Source organism: Microplitis mediator, chromosome 1 (genome assembly GCF_029852145.1).
Source record: "Microplitis mediator isolate UGA2020A chromosome 1, iyMicMedi2.1, whole genome shotgun sequence".
Taxonomy (NCBI): domain Eukaryota; kingdom Metazoa; phylum Arthropoda; class Insecta; order Hymenoptera; family Braconidae; genus Microplitis; species Microplitis mediator.
In genome coordinates, this window is record NC_079969.1 from 13,215,410 (window position 1) to 13,237,005 (window position 21,596).

A 21,596-nucleotide genomic window follows, 5' to 3' on the forward strand; every position below is an offset into this window, starting at 1 on the left:
AAAATCAGGGAAAAGTTAAGGAATTTCATTCCAAAGCTGAAAAAATTTTGACTTTCTTTTTTTTTTACTGAAAAAATCCGAAAATTTTTTTTTTTGTCGAAACTGTTCAAAAAGTAACACGGCGCGAATGCGATTGTAATACCGTCTTGAAAAAAAATTAGTAGAAATTGATTCCAATAGCGAAAAAATGAAGCAGTTAGAATTAAAAAGGCTATTAAAAAAAAAGGTCTTATCAGAAACCAATCGTCAGGATCTTCAAGCTATTGACATGCATATTGACAAGATAAAAAGCCATTCGGCATCCGAAATGGAGGTAAATTTTCCATGCTTTCTTTATTTTGAAGTTCTAAGATAAAATTAAAGTATAAATTAATTTTTTATTGACATTTTTGATGAATTTCGAGGTCGAAAACTGTCAAAGATAGAACAATAAAATTTTAACTATACCACAGAAATTAATCATGTAACTTTGAACCTTTATAAAAATTTGAAAAATTATCCTAAAACAGAGTAAAAAAAGCAAAATATAGCTTATTTTCTCAGCTTTGACGTTCTTTATACATAATAATAATAGAAGTTTCCGTTAGAAAGATAGATAGAAAGAAAAAAACCATCGAAGCGACAATTTCATTGTCACCATTTCCCAAAAACTTAACCGATCCTTAAATTTTTGAACTTGATTAATATAATTTCCTTAAAAATCAGTATGCAAAATATTATGATCATCTGTCGAAAATTTTCAAAGGTATATAATAATGAGTCAATTACATTTTTATCATAACACAAGAATCAATCATGTAACTTTCAACCCTTATTAAAATTGGAAAAATTATCGTAAAACAAAGTATAAAACAGGAAAATATCGTTTATTTTGTCAGCTATTAAGTTTTTTTTTGTTTACATAGTGAGTATAGATACGTCCATTCAAAAGTTATTCACGAAAAAAGTAGCATTTTTCGTTATTTCTAGAATTCCAAATGTCTATTATTTCTAAACTAGTTGATCGATTTTGCTTATTTTTGAACTCAATCAAGCTAATCATTCATAGAATAAGTGTGTCCAGTTTAAAATCCGTTAAAAATTGTGACCGCTATCGTCGCATCATGGCGCGTTATACACTGGTCACAAAAATTAAGGGATATAAAAAAATTCCAAATTTTTGAGTGATTTTCAACATGATGTAACTCGGTGAAAAATAGTCGTAGAGTAAAAATAAAAGAAGCAAATTGTAGCCTCAAGTTTCTAGTTTTCAGATCGGGAATACAATTTTTTTATCATGCGCGGTTCCGGAGTAATCCTAAGAAAACCGACGCAAAAATAATTTTCCAAATTTTTGCTCGTCTTTAAAAAAGTTTATTGGCTTCAATAAATTTTTTTTGATAATCTGACCTTATGACTCTTTTAGTAAATTTTATGCCCTTTAATTTGCCGCCCTTAAAAAGTCCCCAATATCTTCGAAATGTTTGAATCTGCGACAATTTCGAATCAGACTTTTCTTGTAGAGCATTCAATTTCCTACAAAAAACTGTATTGAGAAGTTCTGAATTCTCATTAGTTGACATGCTATAAAATTCAGAACAAGCAAAGACAAGTTCTTCGAATTGTATTAAACTTTGACGTCGGATATCTTGTGAATGGTTGAATTTATGCAAAAATCATAAGAGACCTTTTTTATAGATCAGTAAATTTGCTACAAAATCGTTCAGGAGAGATTTTTTGTATCTTGATTTTTTCGAAATTTATGTATTTTTTACCATGTTACTAAATGAAAAATCGAAAATTATCAACAGACACCTCTAAATATCAATATAAAGGGCTCAAATTATATTATACATACATGCATAAACTTTTAAACCAATGGTATTTCTGAAACCCACTCGATGAATTATGATGAATTATGGCAAAATTCTTTGAAAATTCCACCATGAGGACAAATGCAAAAGAAAGATTCCTATGAGATCTACTAAAAACCAAAAACATTAAAAGTATAAATAATTATTGAACTAATAAGTTTCACTATATTCATTATTCGCGTACTTCGTTAATATTTTATTAATATTATATAAAACGTTCTTATTTATGAAATTTATTCTCGTGAAAATGAAAAGTTTATTTATATCTTATTATAGAGTAAGTTATATAAAAACATAGATTTAAAATAAAAAATAAACTATTATTCGTTTAATAAATAAAAAAAAATTATGATCATTGACAAACAATAAAATAAAGTTTCATTTAACGACAATGATTGATTATTTATTGAACTGACTTATACCGCTTTATTTTGAATTGAATAAATATTTCCAAGGATTTAATGTAATCGCATATGGTCAGGGAATTTTTTAATTATTTGACTTGAATACCTGAAAAAGTCAGGGAATTTCAGTTTCAAAAATCTGTGGCCACCATGTTTAATGTTGTTCAGATTAGTTTTGTACCTTAACAAATATTTTTTTTTTTAAGTAAATAATTGTACCCTACCTAAGATTCGAACCGATCATGCGAGACTTATGATCTACGCTTTTTCACGCTCAGCCACGGTGGCTAACGAGAAATCATGTTTTTAATAAATTTTTGAGTTATTATTCATCGATGTTTGTCATCTTAATTTTCGCAACTAAATAAAAAAATTTGAATATTTAATAGTTTATAAAAGGTAACCCTCAAACAAATTAATATATTCTTCATTTTTTTTAATACCATTGCCAAATTTCATTTTGTTCTAAAAACAAATTTTTTTCTTAGTGCAATCATTTTTTTAAATTTTTAATTATATCTTTCTTTAATTCCTTTTTTTTTTTATTTAGACAAACAATTGCTTTATTGAAGTTTTTAATTGTAATAAATTTGCGAACTATCAACTAAAGTAAAGCAATAGTTTTTTAAAAATAAGAACTATCAATTTAATTCTCAAAAAAAAATTACTTATTTTGAGTATTTATGGGAACAAGAAAAATAATTACTTGAATCTATTTTTTTTCTCTCATTTTAATAATTATTTTTTTGCTGCTGTATTAATTACATTATACCAACAGGCACGTGAGACTCAAAGACGCTTCAAGTCTTTCTGTTAAAGGCTTAAAAGTTTTGAAACAGCATAAAATTATAGATTTAGAGGTAAATGGACTTAAGGTCACGATAAATGATTTAATAGGATGTCTTGGACAGTGGAGCTTAGACAATCTTAGATCTTTAAGTGTTGCAAAAGGAAGTTTCATAGACTGTTCTAGGTAAGAATAAAATTATTATATGAATGTCATCAAGTGTTTATAAATAATTTTATTAAAATTTTTAACAGAGTTTGTGTATTTATGGCATTGAGCAAATTACGAGCGCTTCACACTTTAAATGTTTCCGGGACAGAATTTAACAAACACGGGTTAGAAATTATTGTTGAGGATTTGCCTTTATTGGAGAGTCTTGATATTTCATGTACACGTGTAGATGATATAACACCATTGAAAAAATGTAAAAATCGCTTAAAAAGTCTAGCTATGTATAATCTTAAAATAACCGGGTATGGAAATCTCAAAACTGTTCTCTCGGAACTCGACTTACTTAGAAATCTTGATATTTCTGATGAAAAAGATTCACACACGTTTGAGATGTTTGCTCCCATCCGATCAAAGATAACGGACCTTCTTCGAGCAGTGCATTGCATGCCATATCTTTCTAGCCTAGATATTTCTGGAAAAGATGAAATTGAAGTAAAAGATCTTAAAGAATTTTTAAAAAATCATCCCCATTTAGAATTTTTAGGACTTGTACATTCAGATGCTTGTTACGAAGATAGTCTAATTAATCCTGCCAATAAAGATTATAGACCAGGATTGATTGTAAGTTAATTTTCTATTAATTTTTATACTTGTTGATGCTTCGATGAAAATGTGAGGTTGTCAAAATGGTTTCATGTTACATTATAAATATTTATCCACTGATATTAAATCTGATAAAAAATCTTTATTCTTCTAAATATAACAGAATCATTATTAAAATTTGAAATCTCCCCAAATTATTGAACAACGGGTGATTTGAAACTTTCTAAAAGGATTTAATACTCAACCATCCGTCCGTCGCGCGGTCTCGCCACCCTTCTTTTGTCGCGCTGCGGCGTTCCGCCGTCATGTGTTTAATATTTCGGTGTTGCCAAGTATCATAACTAAGATTTTTCAAAATTCAAACCACACAAGCTTATACGATTAGACAATTGTAATTTTTTTAGAATTTTTTTAACTAAAATAAAAATTTTGTATTAAATAAAAATATTAAAGAAAGAGATGAATTCAATGAGCTGGATATGAGTCATCGATGGTAACTGGCAACACTGCGCAAAAAATTCGAACAAATTCAACGCCTGGGTTCACTCGCGTCAGCGGCAAATTGCAGCGTTTGCCAGGTTTTCTAACAAAACAATTATTTTCTTAATATTTAAAATATCGGAAAAACAATTATCATTTATTCATTTGATATTAAATAGTATAGTAGAAGAACTTATAAAATTTCAAAAGACTAGGAAATTTATTTTCTTTTTAAATACTCTATTAATTACAATTGCGGCGCTGCGCTCATAGCGCGACGGACGAAGGGTTAAAAATTAGGAGGATTGAAAGTTTATGGAAGAATTGAAAAGTATTTAAAAAATTTTTTTGTAACTCATTGTAAGAAATCACGTCTTTGATTGGTTAAAAACTACACTACAAAGAATAAGCATCGCGAAGAATGTCCACATTGTTCGTGAAAAATTTGACAAATCTACACTTTCTATATATATATATATATATATATATATATATATATATATATTAGACTGGGCCAAAAAAATCGACTATTTTTTTTTTTTTTTCGACACAGTGAAAATATTATTCCTGATGACCAAAAAAAATTATTGTGCAAGTTTGAGCCCTTAATATTGATATTAAGAGGTGTATCGTTACGACTTTTAGTTTTTTGACAGAAGTTTTATTTTTTACCCAAAACTCGTAAATCATCTATCTGAAAAATTTGAGAAATATATATTCTTAAGGGAAATTGAATTCTCTACAAAAAATCTCTCTTAGTAGATTGACGTAAAACAAGCCGTTCCCTTGTAACCGTGCTTGAAACATTGATTTGTTTTTCAAATTCTTTGTTTCTATTTTGGATTTTTGTAACTACTAGAAATATTAAAATTTTTTTTGGCCAAGATACATATTCTTGAAAGAAATTTAATGCTCTATAAAAAAGGTCTCTTAACATTTTTTGCTTAACTCACTCCTTCGAAAGTTATTCAAGGATGAATTTGAGTCAAAACGACTTCAATAACCTGAATAACTTTCGAAGGAGTGAATTTAGCAAAAAATGTTAAGAGACCTTTTTTGTAGAGCATTAAATTTCCTTCAAGAATATGTATCTTGGCCAAAAAAAATTTTAATATTTCTAGTAGTTACAAAAATCCAAAATAGAAACAATGATTTTAAAAAACAAATAAATGTTTAAGGGACGGTCAAAAAGAAACGGCTCGTTTTACGTCAATTTACTAAGAGACCTTTTTTGTAGGGAATTCAATTTCCTTTAAGAATATACATTGCTTAAATTTTTCAGATAGATGATTTACGAGTTTTGGGTAAAAAATAAAATTTCTGTCAAAAAACTAATAGTCGTAACGATACACCTTTTAATATCAATATTAAGGGCTCAAACTTGCACAATAATTTTTTTTGGTCATCTGGAATAATATTTTCACTGTGTCGAAAAAAAAAAAAATAGTCGATTTTTTGGGCCCAGTCTAATATATATATATATATATATATATATATATATATATATATATATTGTGACGTTACATTGCCGAGGGGGTGGAGTTTGGGGTTGGAGTACGTGTAAGTCGGTGTGAGAAAGAGAGAAAAAGTGAGTATGTGTGTCGAGTTGAGTTTAGTGGATAATGAATAGAAAGTATATGGAGTATAAATGTGTATGGTAAGATAAGTGTGCGATAGAGTACGTGTACGGTATGGGGTATGTTTTGGAGTGTCTGTGTGATGGAGCGTGGATTTAACGGGGGATGTCTAGCTGTGTCGTGGATAGCGGCCAAGATAACGTGCCTCCCGACCAGTGATGACGACTAGGCCCAGGCTTAGCCCTCGGGGTTGACGTAGTTATCGCGGAGGTGCGACTGAGATGTCGCCGCCCCTTCGTGGTGGTACCCAGAGTTAGCTGGGGTACGTGTACGGTTATTGGGGGGATGGCAGGCCTCGTTTGCGATGCTCGAGGAAGCCAACAATTCGCTAACTTTGGATATCACGAGGAGTGACATTACGGGAAGGTCCGTGAGTCCATGGCTTGTATGTTTGTGAAGGTAAGAATGGATGGAGAAGCGAGAATGTGAGATTAAAAGAGAAGGAATGGAGTAAGCGAGTTAGAGTGGGAGATTATCGTGGAACAGTTGTGTGGCTACCGTTGAGGAGAAAAGTTGAGACTTGGCGTCGCTCGTGTACGAGTCGACCCAGTAGTCGAGGTTGAAGTCTTAGAAGAAGCGGTGGTGAGCCGGAGAGTCGCCATGGTGGACCTCGACCGCGACCGTGGACTGCTGTCGTTTTGGAGCTTGTGGCTCTGTGTATGGTGCTCTTGAAGCCGTTTGTCGTGATAGTTGTCGCAAATTACCGCATTATTTATTTATATTTTATTTTGTAGTTTATCTAGTAGTGTATTAAATTTTGTGATTCGTCGTCGTCGAGAGGTTCCCGATGTCTTGCCCAGGTATTTATTTGCGTGATGTACCGAGAGTACTGGACCGCGGGTCTTTTGGGCCCTCCGCGTCGCTCTCGCGTCATCTTTATTGTATTTTATTTAGTTTTGTTTTGTTATTTTACGTCTTTTCTATTAGTTAATTAATCGGCTTCTTTCGCATGAAAGATATATATATATATAAATATATATTAGGGTGCGCCAAAAAAAAGAACTAATTTTTTTTTCTTTAGTTACCGTAAAAATATCGTTGAGGATGATGAAAAAAAAATTCTGGTTAAGTTTGAACTCTTAATATCAATATCAAGAGGTGGCGCTTCGATTTTTGATTTCCTATTTAAATAACATGGAAAAAAAAAATTTTTTTAGTTTGGAATTTTCTACCTCAGTAATGGCTCGTTGTACGAATAAGCCTAGCGTATGTTTTTGTAGGGAATTTAACGCTCTACAAAAAAAGTCTCTAACCATTTTTCGATAAATCCATCTGTTCAAAAGTTATTAGAGCTCGAAGTCAAGTTAGAATAAATTTCGAGATCTCTTTATTTTTTCGGCGAAACTATCGGACTTATCATAAAATGTCATTGAAACTTTTTTGTAGACAATTCTATTTCCTACGAATCATTTTTGATAAAATTTTTTCAAATTCTGCATTGGTTTCTAGTTATTTCCTTTTTAATGCCAAGCTCCTATAAAAATAGTGTTTTGATCGATTTTAAGAACTTGGCATTAAAATAGAAATAACTATAAAACAATGCAGATTTTGAAAATAATTTATCAATGATAATTTGTAGGAAATAAAATTGTCTTCAACAAAGTTTAAATGACATTTTATTATAAGTCCGATAGTTTCGCCGAAAAAATATAAAGATCTCGAAATTTATTCTAACTTGACTTCGAGCTCTAATAACTTTTGAACAGATGGATTTATCGAAAAATGATGAGAGACTTTTTTTGTAGAGCGTTAAATTTCCTACAAAAATATATATGCTGGGCTTCTTCGTACAACGAGGCATTTCCGAGGTAGAAAATTCCAAACTAAAAAAATTTTTTTTTTCCATGTTATTTAAATGGGAAATCAAAAATCACGAAGCGCCACCTCTTAATACACTAATGGAAAAAATTTAAGGATCAAAAAAAAATTTCAAATTTTTGGGCGATTTTCAACAGGCCCTAACTTTGAGAGAAATGGTTGTACAAGAAATAAAAAAAAAGGAAATTGTAGCTCCAAGTGTCTACTTTTTGAATCAGAACTTCAAAATTTTTAGCGTCAGCGGTTTTAGAGTAATCTTAGAAAAACCAGCGACAAATTATCAAATTTAAAAAAATTTTTTTTTTTTTGGTCTTCGGGCGTGGAAAAAATTTTTTTAGCTTAACCACTATTAGGATCGGATACCTTTATTAATCAGCTTTAGTTTCTTTTTTTATGGACCTTGATACGGCTACTTCTCGCCGAGATATTATATCGGTCTTCAAATGGAAAAGGATCCATTTGTCTTTGATTATCGATATCTCAGAAACCAATGATCGCACACAAAGTTAATGGTGGGTTTTAAAAACTTGAATAAATTCCCTTCAACGATTAGCCATTGCTTTTTCAAAAAAAAATTTTTTTCCTATCGTCACATGAATTTAAAAATGCAACAACAAAAGGGCTTTTGTGGTTTTTTGGAAAATCAAGCGCTGAAACGAAAATATTGTGGAAATCGATAATGTTAACTATGCATTTTACAGTTCAATATGTCCGCAAAAACCCTACAAAGAGCCAGATGAATCCAACCAGCCGTTTATTTGTTTCACTCGACCAAATTTTTGAAAAAATTAAAGGATCACGTTTTTTGCTCTGAAAAGCTCATAATCTTTAACAAGATGAAAAAAAATCTTTTCGGAGCTTTGTCCACGATTTTATTGCAAACAGTGCTTAAATTTCCAAAAAAGAAAAGAGTTTTTTTTCCAAACATAAATTTAAAAAAAAAAAAATCGGTCTGTCAGTTGACCCTGCGGGCCAGCCCCAAAACTTCCCGCTGTTTTCGAGCTCAAGAACCTCGAAAACATCATTGTGAATACATTTTCGAGCTCTTCGAGCTCGAAAATACGTTTGTATGCTGTTGTTTTCGAAAAAAAAACGTTTTTCACCATTTTTTCTCCAACGATATCTCTCAAACGAATAAACCGATTGGGCGGTTGAGGTGGCAATCGACGTGTTTTATCAAGTTCTGAAGCTGATCAAATTTTGAATTCGATTGATCAAGTCGTTTTTGAGATATTTCAAAAAAAATACAAAAATTTTTTTTTTCTAATTCTGTCGACAACGGTTTCTCTCGAACGAATGAACCGATTTTGATGGTTGAGGTGGCATTCGACGCGGCTTATAAAGCTCTAGAGCCCAGTCCATTTTGGAATCAATCCATCGAGCACATTAAAAGTTATCCGAAAAAAACATTTTTAAAAAAATTTAATTTTTGGAATATCTCTGAACGAGCCCTACCGATCAAGCTCAATTTACTTCAATATATTGACAAGCCGCGTCGAATGACACCTTAAAGTTCAAAATCGGTTCATCCGTTCAAAAGATACAGGTATTTACATACGTACATACATACACTCGGACATCATCTTGAAATTAGTCAGAATAGCTTCCTAGGACCTCAAAACGTCGACATCTGATGAAAATTCGATTTTCGTAAATCGGACCGAAACCGATAACTTCCCGAATTTTTGAAAATTTACAATTTTCGAAGCGGAAAGTTAAAAATTTTTTTTGAATTTAATAACTGAGAGATAAGTAAAATCACGGAACGCAGTGACGTGAACGTGTTAAAAACGATTAGGTGTTGGTTTTGTAAATTTCCTCAAGTTATTCCAAAAAAAAATTTTTTGGAAAAATTTCTTTTTTTTTAAATTTATGTTTGGAAAAAAAACTCTTTTCTTTTTTGGAAATTTAAGCACTGTTTGCAATAAAATCGTGGACAAAGCTCCGAAAAGATTTTTTTTCATCTTGTTAAAGATTATGAGCTTTTCAGAGCAAAAAACGTGATCCTTTAATTTTTTCAAAAATTTGGTCGAGTGAAACAAATAAACGGCTGGTTGGATTCATCTGGCTCTTTGTAGGGTTTTTGCGGACATATTGAACTGTAAAATGCATAGTTAACATTATCGATTTCCACAATATTTTCGTTTCAGCGCTTGATTTTCCAAAAAACCACAAAAGCCCTTTTGTTGTTGCATTTTTAAATTCATGTGACGATAGGAAAAAAATTTTTTTTTGAAAAAGCAATGGCTAATCGTTGAAGGGAATTTATTCAAGTTTTTAAAACCCACCATTAACTTTGTGTGCGATCATTGGTTTCTGAGATATCGATAATCAAAGACAAATTGATCCTTTTCTATTTGAAGATCGATATAATATCTCGGCGAGAAGTAGCCGTATCAAGGTCCATAAGAAAAGAAATTAAAGCTGAATAATAAAGGTATCCGATCCTAATAGTGGTTAAGCTAAAAAAATTTTTTCCACGCTCGAAGACCAAAAAAAAAAAAAAATTAAAAAAATTTGATAATTTGTCGCTGGTTTTTCTAAGATTACTCTAAAACCGCTGACGCTAAAAATTTTGAAGTTCTGATTCAAAAAGTAGACACTTGGAGCTACAATTTCCTTTTTTTTTATTTCTTGTACAACCATTTCTCTTAAAGTTAGGGCCTGTTGAAAATCGTCCAAAAATTTGAAATTTTTTTTTGATCCTTTAATTTTTTCCATTGGTGTATTAATATTAAGAGCTCAAACTTTACCAGAATTTTTTTTTATCATCCTTAACGATATTTTCACGGTAACTAAAGAAAAAAATATTAGTTCTTTTTTTTTGCGCACCTTAATATATATATTAGGGTGGCGCAAAAAAACCGACTATTTTATTTTTTTCGATCTCGCATGAAAATTTGTTTGGTTACGATGTTTTGAGAAGCCTCTCCAAAAATCAGCTCGATAAAAAATTTTCAAGAGGTCGCTCACGAATTTTGAAAATATCAAAAATAATCGAAATTCGGATTTTTATTTCTAAATTTTTTTCTTTCTCGTGGCAGCAATAGTTTATATTTGTGAAATCATGACTACGCAGAGAAGTTCAGCCCAAAATTTAAATATTTAAACCTTGCTCAAGAGTTTTGAATGTTTCCAAGTGCTGTCTTTTGGACGTTTTTGAGCGACCCTTAAATATTAATAATAAAGCTTCTCGATTATTTCATCATCAATTTGCATGACAATGAATGAAAATATAACCCGAGAAATAGAAATAATAAGTTTTTTACATACTTTTTTATTTTTTAATTCAATTTGTAGGTTTTTTCGCTTATTCAAAACTTACCAAATTTTATTGTTTATGTTGAAAGTTTAATTACTATAGCAAACATGCTTACTTATATATTTCTATATTTATCCGAGTTTAATATGTTACTTATAAATACCAATAGGGATTATTGTATTACTGTCTACTTGTAAGCAGTCAGTCTTTCTTGAACCATCAAGTTGTTACTACGTATAATATTTTCTTCTTATTAATAAATTGTATTTGAAACTACTTGCCAATTATTTACACGTTTATTTATAACATTATTCCTATAAATAATCAACAGGTTATGGGCCCAGTGTGCATACCTACATTTTTATAGCAAATAGTGTTTTACGTTGTACATTTTTGGCGGTCACGCGTTGTTAACGAGTGTTCTTTTTCGTAATTAAAAATGGCGTCAAATACGGGGTCGTCAGCTTCGCGAATTGAATTGTTGTCGAAAGAAAATTACGACACATGGACAATCCAAATCGAAGCATGGCTGAGGAGAAATGGTTTATGGAAATACGTTGACGGAACATCAGTGAAGCCGGCACGTGGTTCATCAGCAGCACCAACGGAAGCACTCACAAATTGGATTGAAAAAGATGATCAGGCGAGGACAGAACTCATTCTGTCGATTCAACCACGTTTGTTGAAGGACATTAAACATTGCACGACGTCGAACGAGATTTGGATTAAGTTGCAATCGATATATGCGTCAACTGGACCTGCAAAAAAGGCGGCATTGCTGAAGCAACTTATTCAGCGAAAAATGTGCGAAGGTAGTGATGTCAGAGATCACATGGATGGCTTCTTCGAGACTACGGACAAGCTCGTAAGCATGGGAGAGGTGATAAGCGACAATCTACAGACTGTCATATTATTGAATAGTCTCCCTCCATCGTATCAAGCTTTTCGTACAGCAATAGAGACGCGGGACACACTACCGTCTCCGGAAGAGCTGAAAGTAAAAATTCTTGAATACAATGAGTCCACGCGGGAGGAAAGTGGAAATGACGTCGTTGCAATGGCGTTTCGCCCAAAGAAAAGCCACGTACAATCGAGCGGGAAACGTGAGTTCAGGTGTTACAAATGTGGGGGAAAGGGACATAAGGCTAATGCTTGTCCTAGCAAGAAAGTAAATAGATCCAATGACTTGGCAAATAATGTTGATGCGGCCTTCACAGTGAGTCATACTGTTATGAATTCTGATTGTGTGTATAAAGTAGCAACCAAAGCTGCCAATAAGCCATGGGTTTTAGACAGTGGGTGTACGTCACACTTATGTGGAAGTAATGTGTTGTTCAACACGATAAATAAAGCGCCAAACGTTAGGTTGAACCTTGCAAGTGATGCGACAACTGAAGTTGAAGGTAAAGGTGAAGTGTGTATATCAGTAAGTAGTGACAAGGGTAAAAAGCTGATAGAATTTCGCGATACTTTGTATGTGCCTTACTTAAGATCTAATTTAATATCAGTTGCAAAAATTACCGATAAAAATTTTGAAGTCATTTTCAAAAAGGACAGTGCGATTGTGCGTAGTTCTCAAGGAGATGTAATGATGATTGCCGATCGCAAAGATGACCTATATTATGTACGCGAAAGTGTCGAGTGTGCGGAAACTGCAATTAGCAAACTCGACGATCAGTTATTATTGTGGCATGAGAGACTTGGACATTTGAACGGTAAAGATCTTGTGAAATTAGTAAGTGACGGGTTTTTACCAAAAATAAATGTAAGTAACGTGGATCGGTTATCTAGTTGTGAGGTGTGCCTAAAGGGAAAAATGACTGCTTTGCCTTTTCGCAGTAAACATGAAAAGTGCAAAGAGGTACTTGAAATAGTACATTCGGACGTTGTTGGTCCATTTAGAACCGAATCCACCGGTGGAGCAAAATACTTCGTTACTTTCGTTGATGACTGTACGCGGTGGTGCGAAGTGTATTTTATCAAGCGCAAGTGTGGTGTTTTTGAAGCATTCAGACTATATCAACAATTAGTTGAGAGACAGACAAGCAAAAAGATTAAGTGTTTACAATCGGATAATGGTCGCGAGTACTGTAATACAGAGTTTGATAAATATTTGGCCGACCAGGGTATTACGCGGCGATTGAGTGTACCTTATACTCCCCAACAGAACGGAGTAAGTGAACGAATGAATCGTACACTGTTGGATATGGGTCGGTGTTTATTGCTGTCGTCTGGAATGAGCGGGATGTTTTGGTCTGAGGCTATAGCCACAGCGTGTCATATTAGGAATCGTTGTCCTACAGCCAGTTTAGACTTTGCAATTCCGTATGAAGTGTGGACGGGTAAACGAAATAATATAAATTACTTCAAAAAGTTTGGATCAAAAGTAGCTGTGTTAAATAAAGAGCCAAATAAAGATAAATTGGCTCCGAGGTCCACAAGTGGCATTTTTGTAGGATATCCGAGAGAACGAAAAGGTTTTCGCGTGTGGATTCCAGGTGCACGGAAGTTAATTGAAGCGCGAGATGTGAAGTTCAATGAGGATACATGTAATGGCCCTTGGGATACACAGATTTTTGACGAGTGGATAATGCCAAACGATGATCACAAGAAGACAGTCGAATTATCGCCACGACCTGTCCAAAAATCCCCTGAATCGTCACAGACGCCCAAGGATGAAAGCATTTCTCCTGAAAAACAGACTGTTAAACGTGGGCGTGGCAGACCCCGTCTGCTTCGAACAAATTGTCGAGGGCGACCGAGGAAGTTGTTTCAGTCACAAGCCACGTCAGAAGATACACCACCAAGTGGTGACCCCGATTCAAATGATCAAGTTGGCAATGAAGATGAACTCAATGACGACGTTTTTGTCAATGTTGCAGAGGTTAGTGTAAAAGAAGCGCTCAAGAGTGATGTATCGGATGAATGGCTGGAGGCTATTGAAAGTGAGGTTATATCACTGATAAAGAATGACACTTGGGATATTATTAAAAGGAGCGATGAAGAAAATGTTGTTGGGTGTCGTTTAGTTTTGACAAATAAATATGACACTAATGGTGAAATTGTGAAACGCAAGGCCCGATTAGTGGCGAAAGGATATAGTCAAAGGTACGGCGTTGACTATCACCAGACATTTGCACCTGTCGCGAGGCTAGAGACTTTGAGATTAATGCTAGCACTCGCAGCGCAACTCAAGCTACAAATTTGGCAGTTCGACGTAGTGACCGCATACCTCAATGGGTCATTGGAAGAAGAAGTGATCATGAAGGTACCGGATATGCTGATCGAGATGTTGCAGAAAATCATCGCCAGTGATAAGTGTGATATAAAAGTGTGTGCGCGTGCTAAAGAAATGTTACACCAACTAAAGAGTGGTGGAAATGCGTGCAAGCTGAAAAAGGCACTATATGGCCTAAAACAGGCTGGCAGACAGTGGTACGCGACATTAAGTGAGAAATTACGACAATTTGGCTTTAAAATAGCAAAAAATGAACCTTGTTTATTCTTTCGAAAAATTAAAAATTGTATAACTTTAGTATTAATGTATGTAGATGATATTCTTGTCGCGTCAAATGATATGAAAGAGGTAGATAAGCTAAAGCGAGATTTAACGGAATCTTTTGAGTTAAAAGACTTAGGTCTTGCAAAATATTGTCTAGGTTTAGAAATAGTTCAGTATGAAGAGCAAATAGAGCTCTCTCAATCCGGATATATTGCTGCACTGCTTAAACAATACGGTATGAATGACTGTAATCCGGTTGCAACACCTTCTGAATTAAATGTACATTTTAAAAATGTAAGTGAGGATGAGTCACATGAAGAGTATCCATACCGCGAATTAATTGGTGCCCTTATGTATATATCTGTAGCGACTCGACCTGATATTTCAAATACTGTCTCTAGGTTAGCTCAATTCGTTGAAAAGCCGCGTAAATGCCATTGGTTGGCTGCAAAACGTGTGTTGAGATATTTGGCTGGGACTATGAGTGTTGGACTTGTTTATAGTAAAGTTGATAAGGCTTTAATTGGTTATTCAGACTCCGATTGGGGTGGGTGTACGATTGACCGAAAATCTTACTCAGGCTATGTATTTTTGTTCAGCGGCGCGGCTATATCGTGGAGATCACAAAAACAACGTACTGTTGCCCTGTCGTCAACCGAGGCCGAGTATGTGAGTCTAGCAGAGGTTACGAAAGAAGCTTTGTATTTGCAAAGCCTGTTTCGCGAATTAGAGCTGAGTGATTGGGCAAAAATGAATATTTTTGTAGATAACTATGGCGCACAATGTTTAGCTGTTGATTCCATGTTTCATGCGCGAACGAAACATATTGATATAAAATACCATTTTATACGCGAAGCAATTACGAATAAGTTGATAAATGTATGCCATGTATCGACGAGTGAAATGATTGCTGATGTATTAACAAAGCCATTACCTCGAGTTATGCACGAAAAATGTATGGATGGTTTTGGATTTGGTTACTAATTACAGAATTAATTAATATTTTAGAGTATGCAGTTTGAGAGGGTGTGTTCAAAGTTTAATTACTATAGCAAACATGCTTACTTATATATTTCTATATTTATCCGAGTTTAATATGTTACTTATAAATACCAATAGGGATTATTGTATTACTGTCTACTTGTAAGCAGTCAGTCTTTCTTGAACCATCAAGTTGTTACTACGTATAATATTTTCTTCTTATTAATAAATTGTATTTGAAACTACTTGCCAATTATTTACACGTTTATTTATAACATTATTCCTATAAATAATCAACAGTTTAAGACTGTCCTGTATATTTTTGGTTATGCAAAAGTTATATTTATGTGGAATGACAATAATTGAGTTATAAAAAAATACAAAAACTAATTCAAACTATTAGTTACATATTATCAGTTAATATTCAAAATTCTTGAGCGCCGTTCAAATATTTAAATTTTAGGCTGAAATTTTCAGCATAGTCATGATTTTACAAATATAAATTATTGCTGCCACGAGAAAGAAAAAAATTTAGAAATAAAAATCCGAATTTCCATCAATTTGATATTTTCAAAATTCGTGAGCGACCTCTTGAAAATTTTTAATCGAGCTGATTTTTGGAGAGGCTTCTTAAAACATCGTAAACCAACAAATTTTCATGCGAGATCGAAAAAAAAAAATAGTCGGTTTTTTTGCGCCACCCTAATATATATACACTGGTCACAAAAATTAAGGGATAGAAAAAAAATCCGAAATTTTTAGGTGATTTTCAACATGCTTTAACTCGGTGAAAAATGGTCGCAGAAGAAAATTAAAAAAAGCAAATTGTAGCCTCAAGTATCTAGTTTTCAGATGTGGACCTCAAATTATTATCATGCACGGTTCTGGAGTAATCATAAGAAAACCGACGAAAAAAAATTTTCAAAATTTTTGCTGGTCTTCCAATAACTCTATGGGCGTCAATAAATGTTTTTAAATAATCCGACCTTATGACTCTTTTAGGAAATTTTATGCCCTTTAATTTGACGGCCTGAAAAAGTCTCTACGACGATTTGGCGCCGAGTTATCATTGATCAAAGCAAAAAAGTCCATTTTGGCTTTGATAATCAATAACTCCGGACGTATTGGTTGTACAGAGAATGGAAGCAGGGTTTTAAAAACTGGAACAAATTCTTTATAAGGCAAAATTAGTGGCTTTTGATAGAAAAAATTTTTTTAGCGATATTGTTTAGTGAAAAACAGGTCGAAATTCGCAAATATAAGGATATTCCAAATCTTGCTATAACTTTAGATATAACGGATGAACAAAGGATATCTTCGTTTTTTTTCAACCTCAAAGTGTCCTGAAAAACCCTGAAAATTTCAAATCGTTGCGATTTTTCTTTCTTAGTGTCCCGAAGCTTTAAATTTATCGATTTTGTCAAAAATCACCATAATTGGTAGTTTCTCAGTTTTTGTTCATTTTTTCGATTTGAAAATGTTTTTTATACCGATAATCTTTATTTCCTTGATCAAAAAGATTGATTGTCAAAAAAAATTGAAAAAAAAAAAATTTGAAAAAATTTTATTTTTTCAAAAATTTTTTGTTTAAAAAATTTTTTTTTTCGAAATTTTTTTTTTTTGTTGTATCCGCAATGATTTATCATTGTCAAAAAAAATTCCTCAATTTTTTTTTACCGCTGTAACTGCATCTGCTTTCATGTCAAGTTAACAAACATACGCTTTGGGTAACGCTAATGCCGGCGGTAAAAAAAAATTGAGGAATTTTTTTTGACCAAGATAAATCATTGCGGATACAACAAAAAAAAAAATTTTGAAATGTGACCATTGACCATCGACCAGTGACCATATATATATTAGGGTGCTCCAAAAAAAAATATTTTTGTAGGAAATTTTATGCTCTACAAAATTGTCAATGAGCTCATAATCTCATCACATCTTATAGAATCTAATGCATTCTCATAAATTCCCATAGAGATTTTATAAGAATGAATGAGTTCTATGAAAAGCGCTATAGTTGAGTATAGGGCCTTATACATACAGCTATAAGAATCTATCGAATTTCTTAAGCAGGGTGACTTCAAGAAATTCGTTTCTTTCGTGCAAGCAGCACTGCATGTATTTAACAACATCCTTCAGGACTTCTTTTCACTCTTAATCTAAAATAGAGCTAGCAGTTATTTTTAGATCTATTTTGTAGACTTCTTGGTGCGGGGAAAAGTGGTCATGTATTGGTTGGACACGCAACTGAGTGACTATGTGCTTTTGCAGAATTAAAGAGTGTCGAGTGAGGTGATAGGCAGTACAGACGTGCGAAGGCACGGGAAAGTAAAAGAGACACGTTCTAGAATTTTCATATGCATTGAATTCTTCTTGCCTTAGAGTGAATTTGAGATTATTTAATGCCGTGGACAAGTTTGCTCTCTATACTGACGCATTTCAGTTTCCCCGAAGGTAGGAAGCGTTCATTTTGGCAAGAATAGTTTTCATTTGTGCTGCCCAGTTGTAATTTGAATCACCTATTATCCCTCGAGAATCACCACATCGATCTACTTGACGTAAGAAGCAGCTTTTAGCCAGTCTGTCGTTGTTAGACTCCAATCCCAGTGAACACACGACCTTATTTTGACGTCATACGTAGGTCATAGCAATGTCACGACATCTGATGTAAATTTGATGTCAATCTGACGTTCTACATGACTTTAATATGATGTAAAGCTTGTGACATCATATTGATGTAAGCATGACTCTTGTACTATGTCACAGTTATGACTTATGTATTACGTACGTTTGACATAGAATCTACATCACATTGTTATGCAATAATAAAGTCATTATCCGTATATCATAATGACGTAATTTTAAAATCATACATTTATGTCAGTAGCAAAGTCACGGTTATACGTAATGTGGATGTCACTCTTAAGTAATATCTTTACATCAGTAACAAGTCAGTATTTTACGCAATGCTGATGTAATGTCCGAGTCATAGTTTTTTATCATCTATTCATTGAAATAAAACAATCATAGAATGAATTTTCAAACATGTGTAAATGTGTAAAAATAACAACTAAACGTCGAACATTTTTGGGGTCAAAGTAATCGATAAACTCGATAATAGATCATTCAGACGTTTTAGATTAAAACATTAGCGTGAGCATAAAAAAATTAACTTTATTTTTTTAAAAGATATATCGAAAATATCATTTAGGATGACAAAGAAAATGTAACGACAGTTTGAACTCTTTTGCTATTATGATTTTAAAGTTTAGTATCACAATTTTTCAATCGATTGAATTTCATACGATTTTGTGAAATTATTTAATGTTTCGCAAAATTTTATTTAAGATTTTTTAAATTTCACATCACAACAAAAAATTAAAAAATTTGATGAAACTTAATGAAATTTTATACAATTATCATCGAGGTCGACAAATATTGCTTCTATAAAATTTCATATAAATTCATGGAGTTTTTTAAATTTTGTAAAAATCCATCACGAAAACTTATTAACTCTGTCTTTTCCGGCATTTCACTCTAAATACATCAATTAAGCAGATTTGAACTCTCGTGATGTGGGCCAGTGAGCAACGTTCAGGACTACCAGCCAAGAGGAGCCGTGTCCGAACCCAGCAGACGCCCAGGATTTTTTCATCATTTAACGTTATCTAATCTTGTTTCAGAATTCACAATGCGTTCGCGCGGTAATAATCAAATAAAAAATTCGGTATTTCATTTTATTTTTTTCTTTTTCAAAATATTTTTTCCGAATTGATAATTTTGACATCACCCATATGTCATATTGACGTCATAGAAGGTCACACAGACATCACAGTTACATCATGCATACGTCATTAGTTTTACATCATAATCTTACGTAAAAAAGTGGGAAATAATGAGTCACACCTGACTCATTCGTGACTTATATCTTACGTAAATGATGACATAGCGTAACGTCACTCTGACGTCAAATTTACGTCAATGTGTTTACTGGGATATGTTTATCAAAAATATCATAGACAGTTTGTAAGCGGTAAAACAAATCTCAGAAAGGCCGTTCGACTCGTAGTGCATGGTTGGGTGTGCTTCTCAATCTTCTCGACGTATGTAAGCCCCCGCACTGGAAAAGCGTAGAATAGAGTAGATGATACCAATGAATTAAACAATTCGACGTTTGCATCCCAGGATACATTTTGAGCTAAGCTTTCAATCGCTAGGGTAGCTCCAGTTGCCATTTTAGTTTTTTTGATGGCATAGTTCGCAGACTTAAGACCAAGCATTGAAGAAGATATCAAGACTTCCACGTACTTAAATGTACTTATATGTACTCACTATTTCGATTTTGTTTCCTTTGTAGTAGAATCGGTTAAGATCTTCTGTTTTAAGTTTTCCGGCTTGTCTGAAAATCATGACTTTTGTCTTTTTGGCATTGACTTGTAATGTAGATCATTAAGATCGCAGCACAGATCTAGTAATTTTAGAAGTTTATCAAGATCCTTCGCGTTGCTCGCCAAGAGTACAGTGTCGTCAACGTACATAAGAATAAGTAGATCTAGGGTATTATTAATGTTGATACCAGTGCAGTCGTGATTTCGGAGAAAGTCTTCAAATTCAGCTGTGAATAAGATGAAGAGTAGAGGACTTAAGCTTTTGCCTTGCAAAACACCTTCCGCGACCTTAAACTTATTTGAGAACCTGTTGCCAAATTTAACTTGAACACAAGCTTTTTATATAGATTGATTAGGATGTTGATGATTTTAATGCTTACTCCTAGATGAAACAATTTCTGTCATAGCTTGAGATGGGGTATAGAATCAAAGGCTCGACTGTTATTAACAAATAGCGCGTAGGACTTGACAGCTAAGTGAAGACGAAAACGTATTGCTGATCGGAGTATGAAAATTGACTCAGCGCAGCTTCTTTTGACTCTGAATCCTATTTGTGATTTAGGAATTATCTTGGAGTCCTCAGCCCGTAATTCAAGTCTTTTCCTTAGGAGTTTGATGAACACTTTGTTAAGCAGTTGACCAGGGCTATTCCCCGGTAATTTTTTGGATCTTCGTGATCTCCCGCTTTAAAAATCATATTGAGGTTCGCAATGGACCAATCATATAGTGTGTCTTCTTTGAGAAGAATGCAGTTAAATAGGAATAAAATGTTTATTTTCCAGTTGGAAGGCAAGTTAGAAAAGAATTCATTTGGAATTTGATCAGGACCTGGTGATTTATTTTTTCTATACTATATTTTTTGATATATTTTTATTTATACTTCCAAATTGTAGCTGGATATTCTCTATAACTTGTTTCAGCTCAGCAAATTTGATTGAGGTTACTCGTTGGTTTAAGGTAAAGAGTGCCAATGATCAACAGTGGTTTCTTTCTCTGTTGGAGTTTGGTGGAAATCCAATCTTCAGTCTTTAAGATGCAAGATGAGTTTAGGTTCTGGTTTGTAATAACTGCAAATCCACCGCTACTTGTACCAGTGCTATGAGTCTTGGTAGCAGGAGACCAGTCTATATGTGATGTAGTTAGAAAATTTGGGTTAGTTGATTGCAGAAAAGCGATTCATGTTTCTGAAATACAAAAAATATCAGATTCGATTGCACAGAAATATTTCCTGAAGTTACTGAAACCATTTACATTTAAAAAACAGATACTTAAAATTGAGTGGTCTACTTTTATTAGTTTTTTGTTTTTCCGGAGTCTTGAGAATTTTTTACGCCCAAAAAATTAAATAGGGAGCTATGAGGAGCGGGGTTATTAGAAACTGCGGGTCTTTATTTTGGATTTTTCTCTTCTTCTTGAATCATTTTTTCGGCTGTTAGACACTAGTGGAAAGATTTAACGTTAGTTATTACCTTCTGGAATTTGATCATTATCTTCTTACTTTCGTTTCTGCATTTGGTTGCATATTCTTTGTTTTTCCTATCGATTGTTTGTTGAGCAGTGATTAACAGCGGATTTATATATATGTTTTTGGCATCTGGAGACTCCTTTAACTTACGCTTTGCTTTCAGCAAGTTCATTTTAGCATCCCAGGAGTCTAACTTGATTGATATGGAGGGAGGAGTTTTTCTCGGTAATCTGGTCTACAATATT

The 21,596-nt window shown here is 33.3% G+C and overlaps 1 protein-coding gene across 4 annotated transcripts in view; it reads left to right on the plus strand.

The window, feature by feature from the left end:
- Window positions 1-21,596, plus strand: part of LOC130672925 (protein zyg-11 homolog B-like) — a 61,947-nt gene that overhangs the window by 34,933 nt on the left and 5,418 nt on the right. For all 4 annotated transcript variants that reach the window (XM_057479446.1, XM_057480161.1, XM_057478096.1 and 1 more), the window contains 2 exons: window positions 3,036-3,230; window positions 3,299-3,836. In XM_057479446.1, the coding sequence (XP_057335429.1) occupies window positions 3,036-3,230; window positions 3,299-3,836 (733 nt within the window). The remainder of the gene's footprint in view (window positions 1-3,035; window positions 3,231-3,298; window positions 3,837-21,596) is intronic.